General features: G+C 39.9%; 1 protein-coding gene across 1 annotated transcript; it reads left to right on the top strand.

The window, feature by feature from the left end:
* Positions 1-4507: 4507 nt before the first annotated feature.
* Positions 4508-22636, top strand: LOC147417678 (uncharacterized). Its single transcript, XM_086507033.1, has 5 exons — positions 4508-4627; positions 5090-5173; positions 21489-21675; positions 21774-22065; positions 22564-22636. The coding sequence occupies exons 1-5, from the start codon at positions 4508-4510 to the stop codon at positions 22634-22636; spliced, it is 756 nt and encodes a 251-aa protein (XP_086363159.1).
* The last annotated feature ends 167 nt before the right edge of the window (positions 22637-22803 follow it).

Genomic DNA, 22803 nt, shown 5'->3' with positions numbered 1-22803 from the left:
ACCTTAAGCACCTCATCCTTGTGCTTCAAGAAGTAAACCCATACTTTGTGAGAATAGTCATCTATGAATGTACAAAAGTACGTTGCTCCCCCTAGTGACAAACTAGGCATTGGTCCGCATAGATCACTGTGCACAAGAGCTAACCGTTCGTCCCTATAATTCCTCTTTGATCTGTGCGGTTCCTGTGTTTGCTTACCATAAACACAATGCTCACAAAACTCAAAATCTTGAAATGAAAAGCCAGGAAAATAACCATAATGAGAAAGTATTTCCATTCCTCTTTTTGACATATGTCCCAGCCTACGATGCCACAGTGACACACTTGGCTGCTCAATCACATTAATTACATGGTTTTTAACCTCTGAAACATGTAAAGTGTACAGAGTTCTTGACTTTCTACCATGTGCTACAGTCATCGAACCTTTGGAGATCTTCCAAGAATTGTTCCCAAAAGCTGTCACATAACCCGCATCATCCAACTTCCCTGTACTGATCAAGCTCTTTCGAATTGCTGGAACATGTCTGACATTCTTGAGCCATAAAGAAGAGCCATTCTGAAACTTCAACTGCACATCTCCCACTCCAAGTATGTCACAAACCTGCTCATTGCCAAGTCTGACATAATCTTTAGTAGCCACATATGATGTAAACCACTCTTTGTGCGGAGAAACATGTAAAGATGCCCCTGAGTCGATAATCCAATCACTCATAGCATGTCCATCCTCTGCAGTCAAGAAAACAGAATCAACATTGCTTGTGAGGAAGATGTCACCAGCTGCTATACCAGAATCACTATCTGAACCAGATCCTGTGACATTCACCTCTTCAATCTTCACTGAACTCTTCTTTTCATCTTGCTCCGAACTCTTTGTTTTGCCTTTTTCTTGTTTCCACTTCATACAGTCTCGCTTCATGTGACTCTTCTTGCCACAATGGTAGCATTCTATGTCATCCTTTGACTTTGAATCACGAGACTTACTTTGGTTTTGTGCCTTCTTACCCTTCTTCTCTTTAAACTGTTGTCTCCCTCAAACGACCAAAGCACTATTGCCTTTGCCTTTGTCAATGTTCTTCCTGTTCACTTCCTCTGTGAGCAAGCTGCCTTCTACATTGTCACTTGTAAGACCTTCTAGTGTGACAGAATTACTTAACGTTGTACGAAAAGTATCCCAACTGTCTAGCAAAGTGATTAAGAGAAACATAGCCTTCACTGAATCTGGAAAGACTATCTCCTGTGCTGTTAACTGGCTGAAAATTGTGTGAAATTCATTGAGATGATTTGACATGGCTGTCCCTTCCTTCATCTTCAAATCCACCAATTTCTTTAGCCAGTAAATCTGAGAAGCAGCACTTTGTTTCTCGTACATACCACATAGCTTTTGCCATACGCCATACGCTGTAGTCTCTTCTGCTACATTGAAGTAAACATTTTCTGCCAGTGTCAGCATGATTGTAGAACAAGCTAACTCGTCAAGCTCTTCCCACTCATCTTCAGCCATACCTTTTGGTGTCTCCCCTTTGAGCTTCAGTGGCTTCACTTGTTTTTTCTGCACCAAAACTTGCCAAATCTGCTTCTTCCAGAATGGAAAGTTTGTGCCATCCAGCTTCTTTATGTTGTAAAGAGTCTCACTTTGAGAAGATGCCATATCTGTCAAACTGTTTACTCTTGGGAAAAATCCAGCAGAGTTTCCCCTATACACAGTAAACAAGCTATAATCAACAAGTTGAACACCTCTCCTCAAGAACTGTCAGTATTTTGAAAAATTTTGACAGAGTCTCCCCTGTAAACTGAGCTCTGGGAACCAAAAGATAGCTCAAAAACAATCATAAATAGCTGAGCAGTGAAAAATCTAAAGATCTCTGTAATATGTTGTCCTGTAAGCATACACTGTCTCCTGTATGGGCGATGACAAAACCTGTATTTGTCTCAAGACTGAACCCTGAACAATGCCTCAACGGCCTGACGCATAAGATGCATTCCATTGTGTACACAAAGTCATACATCCTATGGGATAAAAGTCGCCGAAGAGGATGCATGTAGAGGGGCACTCCAGCAACCTAATCCACCTCACACTGGGTAACCCAGCCCCCAGTGCTTGGCTTCAAAAAACCTCACACACGACCCTCTTAGATGGCTCAGCAAACTGTCCAGAACTAGCATACATCCTATAATAGACCAATCACTGTCCTATGACTGCTGCGGCGGTCTGTCTGCTAGCGTGACTCACAACTAGCAGACCCACAATCATAGTACATCAATCTGCAATACATGCCAGTGGTGTCAAGCCATCGTATGGCCACACCTCCCCTGGAACCTGGCAAGCACAAGAAGTAGCAATGCAGACTGCAATATATATATATCTGATGATATATATGTGTACCTGGTCTATAGATGATGCTCTGAAGACTAATGAGTGATGTATGTCGATGCCGATATTGATGCCGACCACCTCCTTCTTGCCAATCTACACAAGACGGATTTCTTCGCGGCTGAAATCTATCTTCTGTTGTAGTGCTCAGAACGAAATTCTGAGGGCATAAACGGCTTCGAAAGGGGGGTAAAAATGCAGGTCACCTGCTGGAAACGCTCCCGGAACGCCGAGTGTGAATTTTCGAACTCCGGATCCAGAATCTGTCGAGAAAGTGCTAGCGTGCGATTACACAAAAACGGCATTGAACCAAGGCTCTGATACCAATTGAAGTCGCGGAGCGGAGTGTGGGTCGACTCACACACACACACACACACACACAGAAATACACAGAGAGATTACACAGTACACAGTACGCAGAGAATTGTTAGAAGGGTTATCTCCCAAAACCTTAGTATTCACAAAATACAAGTGAGTCTATACAAAGAGTTAGAGGTAAGTGAGTTAGGCGGGCGGGCGGCCATATCCACATAAGAGGCCACTTGGGCTTTAATCCCAACACATTTCTCATCTCACATACATCATGTCGTATTGTGTCTATCGTTTCCTCTTTCAAAACATGATCACTCTCAACTTTGCTCAAGCGCTCTTTCAATACATTCATGTCCACAAGAGAGCGCTTACATTCTTGAACTTCATTCTCAAGATGCACCAAGCGTGTTGTTTGCATTTCAAGAACCTTTTTGAGGTTCTCATTCTTCACAACAAGAACTCTTAAAGTGCCATTCTCCATTGCAAGTGCACGCAACTCTTCACCTTGCTTGTTGAAGATTTCTTGTAATGAGATCAAGTAAGTCATGATCATTGCTTCCGTTGTTGTGGACGATGTGGTTGAATTGGCATCCAAATTCCTTGGAGATTTTGCATCATTCTCCACTTTTTTCCATTGGTTTCTAAAAATGTTTTTGGTGAACATTGGCTTTAGTGTTTTTGGTGTAACATTGGCTTTAGTGTAATTTTAAAGGAATAGAAGCCTTGCTTGTAGAGGAAGCTTAGTAACTTGTTTGGTTTTTGTTATCACAAAATAGAAGAAGAATTTCAGTTCTTGATTGAGAGGAAAATACAATCTAATTTTGCAATCCTTGATTGAAGAAAACTCATAGCCATGACTTGTGATGCAAACTTTTTTGACTCTGGCTCTTAGCCATGAGTTGTGCTATTCTTAGAACTCGTCCCATATAAATGTAAGCCCCTTGGCTTTGTGCATATTAGCACCCAGTGATTTTTTTGTACATACTATTGAAAAGACAAATTTATGGTTTAGGGTTTAGGGTTGATATTCAATTTCCACACCGTAACAGCTTAGGGTTACCTTGTTTTTCTATTAGATTTTTGTCACACTTTTGAATTTCATGATATTGATTGTTTTTTCTTTTTCAATGTAGGAACCATGTTGCAACATTTAGAGTATGGAGGTGGTGACCCCCCTTCCCCCAGCAGCCAACACCCCTTAGCAGCTGACTCCCCCAGACTAGCCACAACCACTAGAGTAGGCATTGACACCTCCTATTCCTACATCCTCTCTAGTGTACATACACACTTTGGCGGCTGAGTTATTTCATGGGTCAGAGTTCCTTTGTAGTTTTTCAACTTGCCCAGAGTCTAGTTTAGTGAAAGAGTCCTTGGAGGCTACCATAACCATGCTCGGCACGATGCAAGACCCTCGTGCCTTCCAAGAGTGGGCTCTCACGCATCGTGTTGGGCGTGAAAGCTTGTTGTGGCATCAGATGGAGGGCCCTCCTTTGATATGCTCACTCACTTTGCAACAGTTTCATCATCAGCATGGAGACTTAGTGGTACGAGCACCCTTTTGCATAGAGGACTGTCTACACCTTGGCATAAGAGAGCATGCCCTTCTACGTTACATGACATACTATGGTGCCTTGCCTCACCACTTGGAGATGCCTACCTACTTTTCTTTCTGGATCTGCACAAAGTTTTTCTCTGGGCTCGATGTGGACTACTTCGACAAATGTCCAAGGGGGGGTCATGATTTTGGTAGTCTAGGCCAATAGTGAAGGCTCCCCGGGACGATCCTGTTCACATGTTGTCCAACTCACCAACGACGCGTAGAGAAGATGGATCCTTTGATCTTAGTCCAGGGGCTCAACATAGAGCTTGGACAGGATGTCCGTTCCATGGGCAACACACTCAGCCACCTCATTGAGAGGTTTGCACAACTAGGAGGCCCTTATGAGGTACATTTTTGTAGTCTTTACTTACAAATATCTAGTTGGTAGAGTGGTAGGTAATCCTTTTTTTTTTTAAATTCACTTTTCTAGGAATCATTATGTACTACACCGATTGCTAGCCCACATGGATAGGACTGCACTCCTGGGGAGTCCACTATGTACAAATTGCATATAGCACATGCGAACAAGAGATATTTAAATAATCCCTTACCTGTATATTTTTAAGTATCCCTCTTGTATGAAAAATTTCACCTTCTCATTCAAAAAATGCTTTATGTAAGTACATTCTTTTGGTAAATGTACCTAATTATAAATCCCTTATTTTGTTCGCACATGCTATCTTACATATTTCCTAGTGGACGCCCTGGGACTGTATTGCACATAACCTTCCCACAATTTTCTTTGCTTTATTTATGAATGACACTCATTATGCTTATCATTGTTGACTTTATGTTTTTTTTCAATCAGGCTGCTTTCTCTACACCATCGAAGGAGCCACCTCCATCGACCAGACCTTTGACGCCGTTAGCACCCACTACTACAACTTCTCAGGTACATTGACAAACCTATGGTTTTAATAATTTCAAACTAGTTTTTGGAAAGTTAATTCTCTTATAGAGGGGCTCACACAAGAGCTGGTTACAACACAACAGAGGGTTGGAGAGTTAGAGCAGACACTTAGAGACACTAGAGGAGGCTTAGGGGACTCCACCATTGAGCATCACATTGATTACTTTTGAGTAGAGCACTTCACACGTCTGCATGGTTACCTTAGCTCCGCTCCTAGCACATACATAGTTCAACTCTCGATACCACTTGACTTGTTTGTTGATGGAGGATTCTAGACTTTGGGATGTGGCCACTGCTTCCACCCTTGATGCCTCGTCCACCGCATATGCATGCATTCAGATTTCCAATGTGCCACTAAGAGATTGGTCATCCTTTATCGCCATTGGGTCATGGACGACCTCTTTCCACCACAACGGTAGATAGTAGACCTCATTATTTGTCACACACTTGGGGCGAGTGACAAGGTAGACAAATAGGCAGTCATTGAAGTGCTGCTAGAGGATGGGTTACCACAGGACAAGGCACTTTATGTGGCAGAGTCAATGGGTGCAGTGGGTCTAGGGGTTACATAGGCAAAGGAGGTCAAAAGAGAGAGCTTCCAACAATGGGACGTCCTCATAGAGTAGTCCAGAGAGAGAGCACTAAGAAGGCCACCCAGTGGTGCTTCTTTTCCCCCAGAGATAGACTTTGCAGACCCAATACTTGTTGTAGAGATGTGAGTGACAGAGGAGGTTAGTCGCTGCCAGTTTACCTCGCGAGTATATACAGATTTATGGATATGGGAGATGGGACAATGGGTCTGTCACACACTACCTGACCAAGAGATGACACTTGAAACTGGACTGCATACCTTGCAAAGTGCCATGTTTTACTTTATGCAGTCCATTTGTACCAAACCTTTGCAAAATGTGTCTTTATGATTATAGTCGTCTTGTTCTAGTTTTTACATCTCACTTGTAACATACATTTGCACGACTTGTCCTTATGAGGATAATTTCCATGTTTTAATTTATGCAATCCATTCGTACCAAACCTTTGCAAAATTTATCATTATGATTATAGTCATGTTGTTCTAGTTTATGCGGTTCACTTGTACCACACATTTGCATGATGTGACTTTGTCAACGTATTTGCCATGTTTAACTTTATGTAGTATTGATGGTCCAGGGCAAGCCAAAAGCCAAAAAAAGATTGTGCCACCCTGGACCGATGAGATGGGAATTGATGGCAATGAAATTTTGTGGTGGTGGGGGAAGCACATTACTCCTTGCCACTGCAAAGTTTCATGGCGATCACAATCCCTCACAACGGTCTAGGGTGGCATAATCAATAACTTTTGGCCTCAATAATCCTTGTCCTTGCAAAGTTTCAAGGCCATTGAAATCATTCTTGATGGCATGGGGTGGCAAAATTTTGCCAACTTTTAGCCGTTGGGCCCTTGGCGAGCCTAAAGCCAAAAAAATGGCAATTGTGCCGCCTTGGACCGATGAGATGGGAATGGATGGCCATGAGACTTTGTAGAGGCAGTGAAAACACAGTAATCCCCACACATACAAAGTTTTATGACCATCACAATCTGTCTCGACGGTCTAGGGTGACACAATCTCCAACTTTTGGCTGTTAAACCCTTGGCGAGCCCAAAGTAAAAAAAATGGTGATTGTGCCAACCTGGACCGACGAGATGGGAATGGATGGGCATAAAAATTTGCAAGGATAGGGGAATCACACTAATCTCCACCCCTGCAATGTTTCATGGCCATCACAATCTATCTCCACAACCTAAGGCGGCACAATTGCCAACATTTGGCCGTTGGGTCATTGGCAAGCCCAAAGCCAAAATATTGGTGATTGTGCCACCTTGGACCAATGAAAAATGAATAGATCACCATGAAACTTTACAAGGGTAGGAAAAGAACACTAATCCTTGCCCTTGCAAAGTTTCATGACCATCACAATCCGTCTCGATGGTCCAGGGCGACAAAATTGTCAACTTGTGTTGGTTGGTGGACCCTTGGCGATCCCAAAGCCAAAAAGTTGGCGATTGTGCCCCCTTGGACCGACGAGATAGGAATATATGGCCATGACAATTTGGGAGGGCAAGAGAAGCATGCTCCCAAGGCATCCACTAGGAAATATGTAAGATAGCACATGCAAACAAAATATGGGATTTATAATTAGGTACATTTACAAAAAATGTACTTACATAAAGGGTTTTTTAATTGAAAAAAAGAAAATTTTCATACATAAGGGTTAGTTTTTTAAACAAAAATGCACACATAAGGGGTAGAAGAGGGGTACATACAATACTTGAAACTCTATAGGGATTGTTTAAATACCTCTTGTTCACATGTGATATATGTAATTTTTACATAGTGGACTCCTCGGGAGCATGCTAATCCCCATCCTTGCAAAGTTTCATGGACATCGTAATCCCTCGTGATGGTTTAGGGCAACAAAATCACCAACTTTTTGTTGTTGGGTCCTTGGTGAGCCCAAAACCAAAAAAATTGGTGATTGTGCCACCCTAGACTGACGTGAGGGGAATGGACTTTGCAAGGGTAGGGGAAGCACACTAATCCCTGCCCCTGCAAAGTTTCATGGCCATTACAACCCGTCCTGACAATCGAGGGCATCTCAACAACAAAAAATTGGTGTTCGTCCCACTAATGACAATCAAGACGACAATGGAAGACCGTGAATCTTTAATAAAAGTAGATTAATGTTAAACCTCAATAACAACATATGAATGGTAAATTAAAAAATGAACCACAAATGAGTGAGAGAAGGTACAAAACCATAATATAGAATATCCAAGGACCATAGTGTACAAGGATAGAAATGATCAAAAGTAAAAAAGGTTGGAATGATAAATAGCATGAATGAAGGGATCATCACTAGCACTCATCATCATAGCTATCATCTCGTGAATGAACACCAATGTCATCTACAAGATCTGTAGCTCATGTTATGCTATGGGTTGTATTCACTCGTGTTCATCCGGACTCAAACACCAGCAAGGGGTGCTCCCTTTCTTCTTATTGGCAATCCTCTCTAGCCTTAGCTTCATATCAAGTACAAGATGGGAGTTGTGTATGTCCACCTTCAACCACTCATATTGTACAAAATGGATGTAACGCCCACATTCGTGCACTTGCTGGAGATAGTGTCTTGAAACAACCCTACTGTGAACATCATATGCCTCACCATAATTATCCATGGTGGATTCCTGAAGCACAAGACTTGCCTTGGTGCATCTAATAATATAGAAGTCAACTCTCTCTCAATCCCCCTCCTCATAAATAACCACAAAATCATCTCCCTTTGCCAAGTAATCAGTGAGAGTATCAGGATCATCTAAGCACTATGTTGTCTCGCTCTCAATAGAGCTACTCGATGTGATCATACCTTGTGCTGGTGAAAGAGGCTATAGTGTCCACTTTTCATCCCACTCTGTCATGGTGCAATATGCGCACTTGCCATGTACATAGACATCGTAGAATTATGAGTGGCACTGAGTAAATATGGTAGGATCCCTGGCTGCGGTGCTCCAAATGCATTGCAAATGGTGCGTACCTACTACAATGTCACCTTCCTAGTTGGTCAGATCAATATGTTGACTATCCACACACCAAAAGAACCTACTCATTAAGGCTCCACTAGCTAAAGATGAGTCACATGACATGTGCTGTGAGCACCACTCCACAATTTGTCTAGCATTTTAAAACGGTCACTGTCACGTCAAAACTGATATCACCGAAGAGCGTACTTTACACAAGGGCCTGCACCGGCGTGCTCTCCCTTCCCACGCCCCAACTCAAAGAAGCTCCAAATGCAAGGTGTGCCACTATTATAATTCCATCTGTACAACCAAAAGAACTAACGTGGACTGTTGAATTGCACATCACAACCATCTAACCAAATATAGTGACAAGAGTATGAGATGTGGCATTCACAAAAGACAAGATCACGCTGTTGGAAATAAGGATGCACAAATTGTACGTCGGAGGAGAAATCATCACTAATGTAGGAATGGTAGTCGTGTATGATCACTCGCGAGTCCTTACAACTCTCCACACAATGAAATGTCTCCTCTGCATGGTGATAAGATATATGGACAAGGATTACCACCTTCAAGAGCATGTGAAAAGGTTAGACTAAATGAAACAACACATTTACATTATGTGGCTAAAAATGCAAATAGAATGTAAATTTATTTAGCTCTTATCTTTTGTACCAACTCAAAGAACTAATATTCAGACTCAATCTCCTGTTGTGGGAAATAGGTATAGTTCTTTGCGAAATCCACGTCAAAGACCACAATGCCACTGGGGAAGGTAGCAAGGAAAGCACCAAACTGATGATTCTTCCAATTTTCACCATGTGCATGCTGCACATATGGATACATAGAGGACCATAAAACATGCATGAAGAAGGGATGTGGTGCACTATGAGATGTAACTTGCAACCTATGGGATGTGCCACCTCGAAGCCCTGTGTATGTCTGGTAGTGATATTGATGCCATGTAATTGTGACACTTGCATCACCATTGTTTGGGACACGTATAAGTTGTGAAAGATACCCACATTGGGCACACTTCTCCACATGCAATATCTGATGGTAGGAGGCACCATCTACACGCTCATAAAACAAAGAGTGGATGAAGTCCCGTGGTCGAATTGGGACATCTCCAAAATGCCCGAAAAGAGTGCGGAACACATCATACATTTTTATTTGTAATAATTTATTAAAGTTAGAAATAAATGACGTGGATGTTGAGGTGGCCATGCATGGATGACATGGTCTTCTATGTGGTGAGGTGATGTAGATGATTGATGACATGAACTGCAAAGGTGGCAAGATGACTTGACAAAGGGGATCCTCCTCATTTTTCACGTCATTATATGACATGGCAAAATGGTGACATGGAATGTTTAGGTGGAAAAAAGGTAGATGGTCAATTGGAGAGTCGGTGATGTGGCATGCTTAGTGGTTTGTGAGGTGGCAAGTGACATGGCAAGCCATGCAAGCACCACAAACAAGTAGCACGTGAGTTGGTGGATGACATGGCAGCTAACATGAGGTGGCACTTGAGGGTAGTGGATGAGGTGGCGATTAAGGTGATGTGGCAAGCTAAGTGTAAGGTCAAACTTTTGACTGTGGTGATGTGGAAGGTGACATGGGGTGATGACATGGCCTTTTGGTGATGTGGCAGTCTCCTTGTATGAGGTGGAATTGACAAGTAGGATTGGGAGAGAAACCAAATCATGGTATATGGACAAGTGTCAAAATTTTTAAGCTCGACACTTTACCAAACCTAAGGAGGCACACCTTAAGTGAATTGTGCAAGTGAAAAAAATTAAAACAGTAGAAAAGTGCCTTTCTCTAACTTAAACTGACTCAGTTTTTTTCCCATAAGGACCTTATGATGAAAGTCATAAGATACATGAAAATCAAATTGAGTGGCAATGTACATTATTTATTAGAATTTTTGTTTAAATTCTCTCATGATCCTCTTTGTAGTCTTTGTTATTTTCAGAGCTAGATCTAAAAAAATGAACCTTTAAAGATTCCACTTTTTTTCATGGTCACATTTCTTGGGTCATAATGGGATCTTGCAAAATAATCTATACATCATTAGAGATATGCTATGAAAAATTAAGGCTTTTCTAAACTTTGATTCTAACCAAGGAAAATAAATAATAATTACATAGAGAAATTATCAAAATATCAAGTTAAATTACTTGTCACAAGTAAATAATTGATATGCAAAAGGGCAAGTTAAGCAAAGAAGTCCATATAAAGATAAAGACAATTGTTCATCAAGCTCACAATGTTGTGACAGGGCATGACATGCTAAAGTAGAGTAGTTATTTCACACTAAATTTCCATTTTAGCTTCGAAAATTGAAGATCGAAACTTTTCATAGTGTTCAATACTATGTGTTTTGTGTGGCAACCAAATCTTGCCTCTGAAAAGTACGTGCAAGAAAGTCTCATATATATATATATATATATATAATAGTGTAGAAAAACAGAGTGATTTTTGGTAATTATGTTGGGGAAGACTGCTAAAAGTGGGTGCACCTTATCCTGCATACACCTAGGAGCCAATTCACCCTGCCAACCACTTCAGAGACTACACCATGTAGTTCCTCTAGAAAAAGTCATTGCTCTCTACCAAGTGTGAAGACCGCTAGCTTGAAAACCACGACTAAAATAGCCCGCATCATAGGCACTGGAGTCAAAAATCTTGCTCAATTTAGGGACCGCTCAAAAAATCTCCCTCGAGTTTAGGGATTCTTAAATTATTTATTTTTATGTTGTAGTAAGATTCTTCGAGCGGTCCCTAAAGCGAGCAAGACAAGACAAGGTACATTGTCAAGAAACCAAAACCGATTATTGTTTTCATGTTTATTTCAAGCTTTTAACAAACAATTAAAAAATTTCCCACCTTTTCACTATTAGCACCTCCCCAAGATTTTTGTGCGAAGAGCTCTACTGGAACATGTGCTTGTGCAAAGTTTCTTCTATGGGCTTAAAAATCTATTGTACAATTTGATTCCTTCAATAAGAATGAGATGAAACATGTGAAAAAAGTAAGGCTCGTTGCCACTCGTATGGATGACATGACTTGAAATCACGTAGTTTGTATCATGTAGATGCCATCCTGATATCCACAACCTCTCCATTTTTCACAAAGTTTTGGCTAGTGAAAACAACCTTGGATGCCCTAAGAGATGTCACCCTACCATTGCGGGGAAGAATTTGGTGGTGTTTGTTGGGGGTTTCATCGTTGCAATAGCTCCAATGACCAAAAAAATTATCAATCCGGAGGGATGAGCTACCCGGCTAGGACATGGAAACACTCACACGATTAGTGAGCTAATCATTGCAACACGAATGGTTGATTCTATGAGGTGATCTTCTCGGCCTATGGAGGAGCTAAGCCACAATGATGGGCAGTCTCCACATCCACTTCTCTTCACCTCCAATCAACCCAATCACAAACACTAACCATTGCAAGATGCACACAACACTAATCCTATCATGTAACACACTAATCACAAGCACACACACATAGATCTATCGAGCACCACACTCCAATCAAATGTATATGCACACACAATCAAAAGAGGGCAATCACACAAGATTAGAGAGGGGTTAACCACTAGTTAGTTAAGATCTAGCTAATCAAAGCATCATTAGCAATCACAAGAAGCATGAGAGAGGCATAGTGAAAGAGAAGTAAGCATTGATTAGTGTTAATCAAGTCACATGAGCAAGGAGAAGCTCAAGGACTCCATAGCCACACACCTCAAGATCTCCCACCAAAGAGTACTCTAAACAAATGAGAGCACTCTTTGGTGAAGCTCAAGGACTCCATAGCCACTCACCTCAAGAGCTCTCACCAAAGAGTGCTCTCAACAAATGAGCTTGAGAGCCCTAATTTCTTTTACACAATGCCTTATATACCTAGGGTAAAAAATATGCAATGTCCGAGAGCCCAAGGCCTTTAGGGCTCCACCACTTATTGAATTTGCAACCTAGGCACATTAGTGACCTGTTCTGAGTCCGTAACACATTAAAATATTACAATGGCTTGAAATAAATCAGGAATTTACAATACATGACCATTTTGGGAAAATTTGGAAAATGTGTAACTCTAATCTTTACAGCTTCTTTGTATTCATCCTCGATGTGCATCCGTATGTCTTTGGTCTTTAGCAGCTCCTGTTAACTGACGTTGACTCAATTAACATTCCCCCTTTTCTGATTTTAGTTTCTGTCCTTGTATATTGTTTGAAAAGTGTCCGCGGAGGATGTGGAAGGTTTACGATTGGTTGTTGATGGGATGATCTTCTTCATTTTGTTGTTGAATTTATTGATGAGGTTCGATTTTTTGCAACATCTTCATTGGTTGGAATATGTCTATTATGAGAGATGTTGCATTTGTCTGTTGTAATAGTATAATGATGAGGCTACTGTTTATTTATGAAAAGTATGTACAAGGGACGTAGAATGACGAGGTTCTAAATTAGGGTCTAATACCTGGATGACCAAAGGGAAAAAACCCAGTGGGAAAAAAATGCCTTTGGGATACGTGCATTATTGGAGTACGTATTTGTATGGGAAATATTAATGAAGTATTCAAGGGATTATTTGCTGATAGATATGGAATGAAAAAGTAGCAAATATGAGAGGGTAGCATGATGGAGCATTGGTTTGCCTGTTGTAGTCCACTCAAAGTGCATAGTTTGAAGCAAAAAGAGTGTCTAATGCATATGTCCAATAATGGGACATCCTATTTATGTATACACAAAAATGCACGGGAAACAATATTCTATGCAAGAAGGATTTTGAGGGGTTATTCTGAAAGATGGTGTAGCTACAAAATCATATGACATGGCTTTGCAAGCTGGAACCCCTTTAAGAATGGTTTTTGTTGGACGAGGATATGTGCTCTCATCTTATTGTGCACTGTGCATGAGTGTTGGACTCTACGACACTCCACCAATTGTAAGTTAATAGACTTTGACTCTTATGCTCATCTCATCCAGCATGAGCAACATGACTTTAGGTATGCTCAACTCTTCCAGCTTTAGCATAAGCCTAATAACTACGTCTCTTAGCACAAAGTTTAATATGACTTGAAGCTTTGTGACTAATGTTTTGCTCATTTTATGGCTCAAAAACCCGCCTCTGACTATGCCAAAGAGTGTTTTTTGCACCCTCACAACTTGATTTTTTACATTCTTGTGCTTACTACAAACATTTATTCAGGTAAAAGTAATCTTGAATCCTCAAAAAAAGGATTAGTGAAGGACCAAGTTGGCATTGAAGGTTTCTTTTTCCATACCTTGTTTATCATCTTTGAATCTGCATTCTCGTTGGTTGGTTTGTCCTTCTTTGATTGTGAAGACTCTATTATCTATTTGATTCTCCAATTAGGCCTCTTGATAGGAGTCTTTGATGTTGTTTTAGGCCTTTGTTCATTGTCGGCATTCGGCTTTTGAGCATTGGAAGACTTAGGAGTCCAAATCTATGACCTTTGTATCTCCATTGTTGACTTTTCTTAGCTCTAGGTCTTTTTGAGCTCTTGAGATCTTCATGCAGGTGTAGTGTAGTTGAAGTTGGCTTATGGTTGACTGGTAGTCAAATCTTTGTATACCCTGTGTAAAATCCTTGTCAAAGAGGAACGTTCTTTGAGATCCATCTTTGTTATGTATCCTCTTGAGAGTTGTGGTAGAATTTAGCATCTTTCAATGTTGTTTTGTTGTATACCTACTTCTTAGGTATCCTAGGATATTGTCAAAGTTGATACCTTGTGGGCCTTCTTTCTTGGGAGGGTCTTGTCGTTACTTCATATGCTCTAACCTACAATTTTGGCACCCATATTTGTCTGTTACCTCTATAGTACTCATGTTCTTTTAAGCTCCACTGTGATGTTATCCTTCCCATGTGTTTGTCTTTGTGTGTTGATTTCCAATCCTTAATCCAAACTGGATCATGGATTTTGACTAAATTACTTGAAACAAACACTTTCTTGACTATCTTTTGATTTCTTGAGTACTGTAGCTAAAATATCTTTGGTTTTCTGGGTGTCTCCTTAGAGGTTTCAGTTGGGTCAGCAATTGACTTGAAGTTTTGAAATCCTGACTTGCTAGAAGAAGCTGATCCATGAGGGTTCTTTGATGTAGAGGCATATGCTGTCACACCTTTTGTGCTGATCGGTGGAAGGTCCACTTTAGCTTTACCTTTGTCTGCAAGACCTGTCTTTGATTCTTGTGACTTTTGCAACTCTGAATCTATCATTAATGGTATCTATAGTTGTTGTTTGCTTCCTCTTGGAAAAGAAAGCATTGTGTAGGACTTGTGATGATCTAACCACTGATGTCCAAGGATGACATCCGCAAGCATTTCCTTTGAAGGCTTCACCTGAAACTTTACCTTCTCTTCATAATTTTGGATGCTAAGGGTAGCAACCATTTCTTCTTTACTTGTAGACTTACCCATGATTTTTGTGCTACTTGGCTTGCCTTGAGTAATCTCTAGAGTGCTCTGAATGTTGTCCACAATCATATTTCACTTTGCTTCTTTATCCAACAGAGCATTGAATCTGACACTTGCTCCTTTTGTACTATTGAGAACTATAGCTATTCTCATTGGAGGTTCTATTGAAGATCTCTGTCCTGCTTTTGTCATGGTCTCATCTTGATCTACCCGTGTCTCTATGGAGGGTGGATTTAGACCTTGTTTTCCAATCTGACTTACAACAACTGATTCAGTTGGCAATGTCTGGATCTTTGGACTTTCTATTGCTTCTTGAATTTTTGCAACACCGTTCTTCTTAACTTTTGGCTTTGGTTGCATTTGCTGCTCAATAGCTTGTGTGGTTGCTCTTTGCTCTGTTTGATTTGCACTTCTTGATGCCTGATCTCCTTTAATCTCTTTTGAAGTTTTGTTCAACGGAGATGAATCATCTTCAATAAGATCTGCTTTAATATCAATCTCCATTTTAACTCTGCTTGAGGACTTTGTGCTATTGTCTACGGTGGACCATTCTTGATCTTCATTCTCTGTTTTCTTTGAAGACTCCGTCATGTTTGCATTCTGTATCTCTAACATCTTCTGGCCCATTGGCATTCCCATTATGATGTCGTTTGGCATATCCTTTGCTGTGATCACGTTGAATCGAGCTATGATAATCTGTGAACTTACTTCAATGGTGGTGAAGATGATTTCCAAGCATTCTGCTCATTTGTTTCCAAATATGATCACAAATTTAGGAGCATCTCTCAGCTATGCTTGGCCACATCTTTTCCAAGTGCAAAAAGACATGAGGTTCTTGTATAGTTGAAAATCTAGCTTTACTTCTCTTGACAGATTTGCTTTGTTCTCACCAACAATGTTGCACTTGATCGTCTCAGGATTTGTGTCTGAATTGACTTCTTTTGTTGTGGGAGCATCATTTGGTTGAGCTTTATATTCATTTTCTTTGCTTTGATCACCTTCTTCCATTGATGTCGTCTCGTATGACTGTGATACTACACTTTTTTGCAATTGTTGAGCATTATCTGCATGCATCTGAGTAACCTTTGATCTTAAAAGATCCATTGTACTTTCTGGAAGAATCTATCTCTTCTGTGGAGATTTTGGTGGTGACCTTTGTGTAGCCTTCTGGACTTTAGCTTCCATTGACTTTGAATTTTCTATCACTTGTTCTGGCAGCTTGAGGCTTTGCATCATCTTCAAATAGTCTTTGACTTCGGGTGGGCCATCTGTATGGATTTGTACAAGGTCATGATCTTGCTGATATTTTTTACCATGTGCATCTTGATATGCATATGTGAGCTTGGTCACATGTAACTGTTTGAACACTATTGTACTTATTGGATTTTGACTTTGATTTGTGGAGATTAGTTGAAACTTTTTTCCCTGATGATCTTCATAGAAGCATTTTTATGTAAACTTTGATGGAATCTAGGTCAATTGGAAACTTCCAACAACCATATGATCTTTTAATGGTTTCTGCTTTGAAGAGGTCTGTTGGCTAGAAGCTCTAGGGCTTCTAACTGGTGGCACATTTCCTTGTACATAAGTTGGTTTTGATAAATTTGCAGCTCCCACCTTCCTAGGGTGATCACTATAGCCTACTCCATTATAAAAGTTCAAAATTATTTGGCTCTGATTTAGTCTCACCTTTTGGGACTGTGAAGGTACACTTTGGGTAGCATTGTTGATGTTTGGTATCTGTAAGCCTTCTGCATAGTTTCCTATGTATCCTTGTGAAACGTGACAAATTATTTCCCAAGTTAAGCTGTAGATAGAATTATCTTTTCCCTGATATTGTCTATCCCATGGGTCTCCTATGATATGGGCTTCTGTGGTTTCAGGACCCAAGGCATCATAGATGTTAGACTCTCATCTATATCTACGACTGTTTTGGTCAAAGTGTATGCTCGTTTGGCTACAACATCGAAGATTGATTTCCAATGGAGAGAGTTTGACTCTAAATAGATTTTTGGATTCACTCAGGTAATATCCTTTAGTTCTAGAGAGAATGGGCTATAATAGATTATTTCATCTGAAATGAATAATCCTTTCTAAGTTGGTATGTGGTCCGTTCAAACACTAGTTGATCCTTTTTGTAGAGTTTCCCTTTTTGGTCTATATGGTGTGCATATGAATTATGGGTGCCATACAAAGCTAACATCATTCTGTTTGATGTGTCCCTTAGACTCATGAATGATTGCACACTTGTGGCAGTGGATGCAGAATCATTTGCACACCTAACAGTCTTTTCAACATTTGGCGATATCTGGACACCTTGACCAAATTCATGCAGGAATTTGTTGTTCAAAGAATCAATTTTAAGCTTTTCAGGTGCCTATGCATCTTTATGTTGATTTTGAACTTGCAGTGTTTTTAGTGGTGCTTCTAATGGTAATGAAAAATCATCTGATTGCATTAAAAGTGACGAGTTAATTGCACTTACATCGAGATTCACATTTCCAGTTTTTTATGTACCTTGCTTGGCAATTGATATGTCCCTGTTGTCTCGATTTCTTGGACAATCTTAAGAGAAGTGTCCACCTTTTTTTCCACAATCTGAGCAATATGCCATGACTGATGGTATTTCATTTGGTTCTATCATGTCAAGCTCTAGCTGAGAAGTTTTTGTTTCTGTGTCTATCAAGTTGTTGGCATCTTCTTTTAAAACACTAAGCATCAAGCTGTAGATTGCTCCGTCTTGATCTTTGTACCCTCTTTGATTTGGTTCTCCAATTAGATTGGCTTCAATTGGTTGATCTATTGGATCTTGCAATTTTGGCTCTCAACTATAGATCTGACCAATGTAATTTATATACAAAGACCTTGTTTGCATATGCACCAATTGTATGTTTTGCTGGCTTGTGCAAAATTTTGGATAAACACTTGGGTTAATTTTTTGAACTTCTATCTGCACTTCATCTTTGAGCTTGCAATACCTGGATCCACTGAAGTCTATGAACATCTAGGAGTTCTCTAAATTTGGATTTACTTTGATCAATAGAATATTGACTCTTATGCTGCTTTTGCTACTCATCAAGTATCTATGGCCTTCTAAATCTGCATATAATACTTTATCTCCATTATAGCCATATAGTTGTGAAATTTTCTCTGCTGCAGTTGTACTTGTGTTGCCACTACTACTGGATTGCTCTGTTGTACTTGAATTTTCGGCTTGGTTTGAGTCCATGTTGGCTTGTTCTGTAAAAATTGTCTCTTAGCAGATTCTGGTGCTGATTAGCGGAATTTATGTTGCCTGGTTTTGATTAAACTTCTTTAGCCAAAGCACTTTTGTAGTTGCTCTTAAGACTCACAAGAGTTGAGTAACTCTAGCTCAACACTATTAGAATTGATTGCAACATCTTGAAACGATGAAAACCCGGGCCTTGAACAGATTAATCTGCAATCCACCGTGATTTGTCTCCATATTCGTCCGATTAGAAGCTAATTTGCAATGCCATTACTTGCACTTGCCAATTTCTAGCGTGCAAAATTTTGAAATTTATCTAATGCTCAAACAACGTTGAGTTGGTCTCTTTCAGCTTTTTTCGGTTATCCTCTTGCTATTTTTGGCTTTTTCGCTGTTTGCTCGGTGTGTGACTCTTCTGGCTTTGCTTTTTTCAACTTGTTCGCTTTTGCATGGAGTAATTTCTCGGTGGTGTTTTTTTTGCTTTTCGACTTACTTTTTTGCCTCTTTCTAACTCTTTCGACGACTTTCTTTTTATTTTTTGTTGATTTTTAAAGAATTTTTCTCTAAATTTTGTAATTTTTATGAAATTTTTGAAGGTTTTATGAAATTTTAATGATTTATTGTGATTTTTTTGACCACTTTTTTATTTTTTATCGATTTATTTTGAGTTTATGAAATTTTTACAATTTATCTATGATTTTTTTATTTTTTGAGTTTTTATGATTTTTCTATGATTTTTTTTTTTAATGAGTTTTTTTTTTGTGAAATTTTTATGAGTTTTTTCTTATTTTTGGTAATTTTCTAATCGCTTTTTTATTTTTTTATTGAAAATTTTTATTGTTTTTATGTTTTTAATCTATTTTTTATACATTCCTATTTTTATTTTTTTGTGTTTTATTTTTCTTTTTTTGGATGAATTTTAAGATGCTTCTTTATTTTTATTTTATTACTCTTTTTTTAAAATTGGATTTTTCATTTTCTATTATTGTTTTTGTGATTCTTAAATTTTGGATTTTTTAATGGATTTTTTTGAACTTACCTTTGCTTACTTGGCAGCTCGTGTGGGATCTCGCAGGCGTTGACCAACACGTGCAACACGAAAGTGGGATTTGGGGTCTTGGAGCGCAGCAGACAGAGAAGGGAGACTGTTGAGTGCGCCCAGTACGGAGGAAGGCGAGGAGAGAGGGGTGCGACAGTGGGTAGACGCGTGGGTTGCAGGCGGGGTGTTGGTGCTGTTGGGAAACAAGCAAACTGAAACACCTCTATAGCGATGTCACCCAAGAGCGTTGAAAGAGAACTACAAGACACCAAAAGCCTTGCAAAATCCCTTTGAAACACCACAGTCCAATAGGAGTAGACCCTTGGGAATTTACTAGCCATCACCCACCCAAGAGACTATGTCACATAGGAGCAAAACCCTGTCAAAGCACAGATTTACAACACACGCCGACCAATGCATATGAAGACAAGAGCCTCTCCTTTCACAATTGAACATAACAAACCCACAAATTCAACATCAATTCCACAATTCATAGATACATGCTCTCCGAATCTGTCTACACACAATTTGCCACTAGGCTGCCATAGCCATAACCCTGCAGAGAACTAGTCCTAACCTGATGAGGATAACTCCAATTGGGGCACTTTAAAGCTTGAGAGAAATCTCGAAAAATGACTAGCGAGAAAGCTGAAGATGACCAAATTTGAATCTACACGCCGCTACATGCAAAATTGATGTGAGCAGAGAGCTGTCTCGGTACGACTATAGGTAGAGTAGGCAAGGCGGGGGCAAAAACTGCAACAGAAACCATCAAGAGGCACAACGAGCTCAAACCTGCAATTTTTTGGAGTTTGACTGAACTTTTTTAAGTTTGTACATGAGTTTAAGCTATATACAAGTCTCACTTCAAAAAACTCACTCACGGGCACTTACAATAGCCCGACAACTTTTACTAGACTAGCGACTTGCAATGCATGTACATGTGCTTGCTAAAGCAAGCTAAAAACCCCACAAAAAGAAATCCAACACACACTTTTGACATCGGGCGTCATGTCCATATGTACAAATTTACAAAAACCGGGGTGTCAGAAATGCGCCCAGCATAGTTTGCCACACCCCAACCTGCTAGATCATTCATGATCAGTAGCACAAAAGAGATCCTGTAAACCACATGAGGGAGTCTTCACTTCGTCCTCATTCTTAGCCACATGATCAAGAAATTCTTCAAAAGAAGGCTCATCCTCAACCACAGTCATCAACCTTGCAATATACTTCTTCAACCTGTAGCCATTCACACATGCTTTATGTGGGGTACCATCCAAGTCAGCAAGCTGATATGTGCCATTTGGAAACCTGTTTAAGACCAAGAAAGGACCTTGCCACTTGATTTGAAATTTCTTTTGAAAAGTGCTATCAAGCTTACTATTGTAACGAAGCACCATGTCACCCTTCTTGATTTCCTTGTGCTTCACCTTCTCATTTGCCTTTGCTTGATTCTTCTTCAAGACCTGCTCATAATGCTCAAAAGCATTAGGAAATTTTGGAGGTCATTTGGAGGGCCTTATTGAAGAGAGAGAAAAGAAGGCGTAGCCAATGAGCAGCAACCTTACATAACGTAGAAATACATGGAAAACAACACAAAAATGAAAGAAAACATTTTAAAATATTACGTTTTGTCCCATTTTCGTAAGGTAACTTCCTGCTTTCACAAAGTAGGGCCCAGTGCTAGTAGCCGTCAAGTTCATGACACCTGACTACTGATTGATAGCTAGCTCTCTCTCTCTCTCTCTCTCTCTCTCTCTCTTCATTAAAAGATATCCACTACCTAATGGAAGGATTTCAAACCTCATTCTCCGTCCATTTTACCTATGGCTTCGTCTTCTACCCGCCCAAGAAGTTCTAGAGGTTGCTCTACACTGTCCCCAACCAACCTCACCATCAGTGTGCCAAGAAGACCATGTAGTAGCATAAGCACTATCTCAATCTCAAACTCTCTCACTACAGAGAATAGGTGGCAAGAGAAGAGGATAAGCAAAGGTTCTTGGGTTCTTATATAGGGAAGGAGAAAAAGCTCGAAAGCAACAAACATATTTCATTTTGCATGGAAAGCCAGAGTTCTGGATTTCAAAGTCGAGGTTGGTAAGAAGAATGTGAAAGAAGTCTTTGTTCAACATGTTTACACTCACTCTGATGTGATTGCTAATGGCGGCGATGTTTCTATGGTGCATAATCCACGGTGCAACTGTAAGTTAATTATTTAGCACTCCTCTATAGATGTTATCTTAATTTCAAATGAGAATCTGTTTTTTTCTTCTCTTATTTCTATTCTATTACATTCACAGATGTTTATCCTTCATTATATGAGGAGTGGGAGCCACTGGAGTGCATTATAAGTCTCATCTCTGTGACCCATGATCATATTGGAGTCTTGGAATATGCTGGCAGAACTAGCAAAATCCTTGCAGACGAGGGTATTTTCTTCTATGAACATTTCCACCAACTCAATCAAAGGAATCAGAGAGGAGTGTTGGTGAAGGTTCCACTACCAACCAACTGGAACTCCGTGGATTGGCCCATTTCCGACACAACAATGAGTGAGGCATTGAGGAGCAGGCTCTATAGGAATGTTCAGAGGTCTCTCCGAAACTCTGTACCCACGAAATTGGTGAAACTTGCAATTTTTTGTCCTATTGGTCTATTTGTTGAGTTATTTCATACTTGCAAAGTACATGTTGCTAAAACAATGCTGCTCTCCAAATCATTTGATTCCCTCTTGTGTGATAAGCTTCTTGATCGAGGGTGGTATGTGAAAGAAACAGATGGCATATGTTGCGAGATTGCTCTTGCAACTTTCATTGTCAAGTATATGCTTGATACACAAACATTAATAATCTCTTTTTGGTACAAGCGTTCTCACATTGTTGAAGGTTGCTATGTGCCTATGGATCAAGAGGCAGCAAGTTTGGCAAACAATGTTGTCATAGACGTGGAAGTGGTGGACAAAGACCTAAATCTTATGACAGTAATTACAATAAGGTAGCAATGCAATCTTTTGCAACTTTGACATGACATAGTGGAGGAGACTGCCGACATTGACTCTGTAAACTTTTTTTTCTTGCTCAACGGATGAAGAGTAATGCAACGAAGGGAGAAGAATTTTATCTGTGGAGATCTCTCTGACCGTATTCAAATTGTGCCCATGTAATCATCCCTGAATGTCTTCAACAAAATGTAACATTTTCGACTAGTTTAATCTTAATATCAAGTGTTTGCTCAAGGCTCTCTCTCTCTCTCTCTCTTTGAGTATTTGAAACACATAGACAGATAGAAAGTAACAATTTAAGGTATAATGAATGAATTACTAAGTACATT

Source organism: Adiantum capillus-veneris, chromosome 30, assembly GCF_014529385.1.
Source record: "Adiantum capillus-veneris isolate H3 chromosome 30, ASM1452938v2, whole genome shotgun sequence".
Lineage (NCBI taxonomy): Eukaryota > Viridiplantae > Streptophyta > Polypodiopsida > Polypodiales > Pteridaceae > Adiantum > Adiantum capillus-veneris.
Note: the sequence above shows the minus strand (reverse complement) of the source record. Positions and strands in the feature narration are given on the sequence as shown.

Bases quoted from the DNA above. Each gene is read 5' to 3' on its own strand.
- LOC147417678 (XM_086507033.1), top strand. From the start codon at position 4,508: ATGGATCCTTTGATCTTAGTCCAGGGGCTCAACATAGAGCTTGGACAG. The intron at 5,174-21,488 runs GTACATTGACAA...GTTCTTATATAG, and splicing joins CCACTACTACAACTTCTCAG to GGAAGGAGAAAAAGCTCGAA. The intron at 21,676-21,773 runs GTAAGTTAATTA...TTACATTCACAG, and splicing joins GCATAATCCACGGTGCAACT to ATGTTTATCCTTCATTATAT.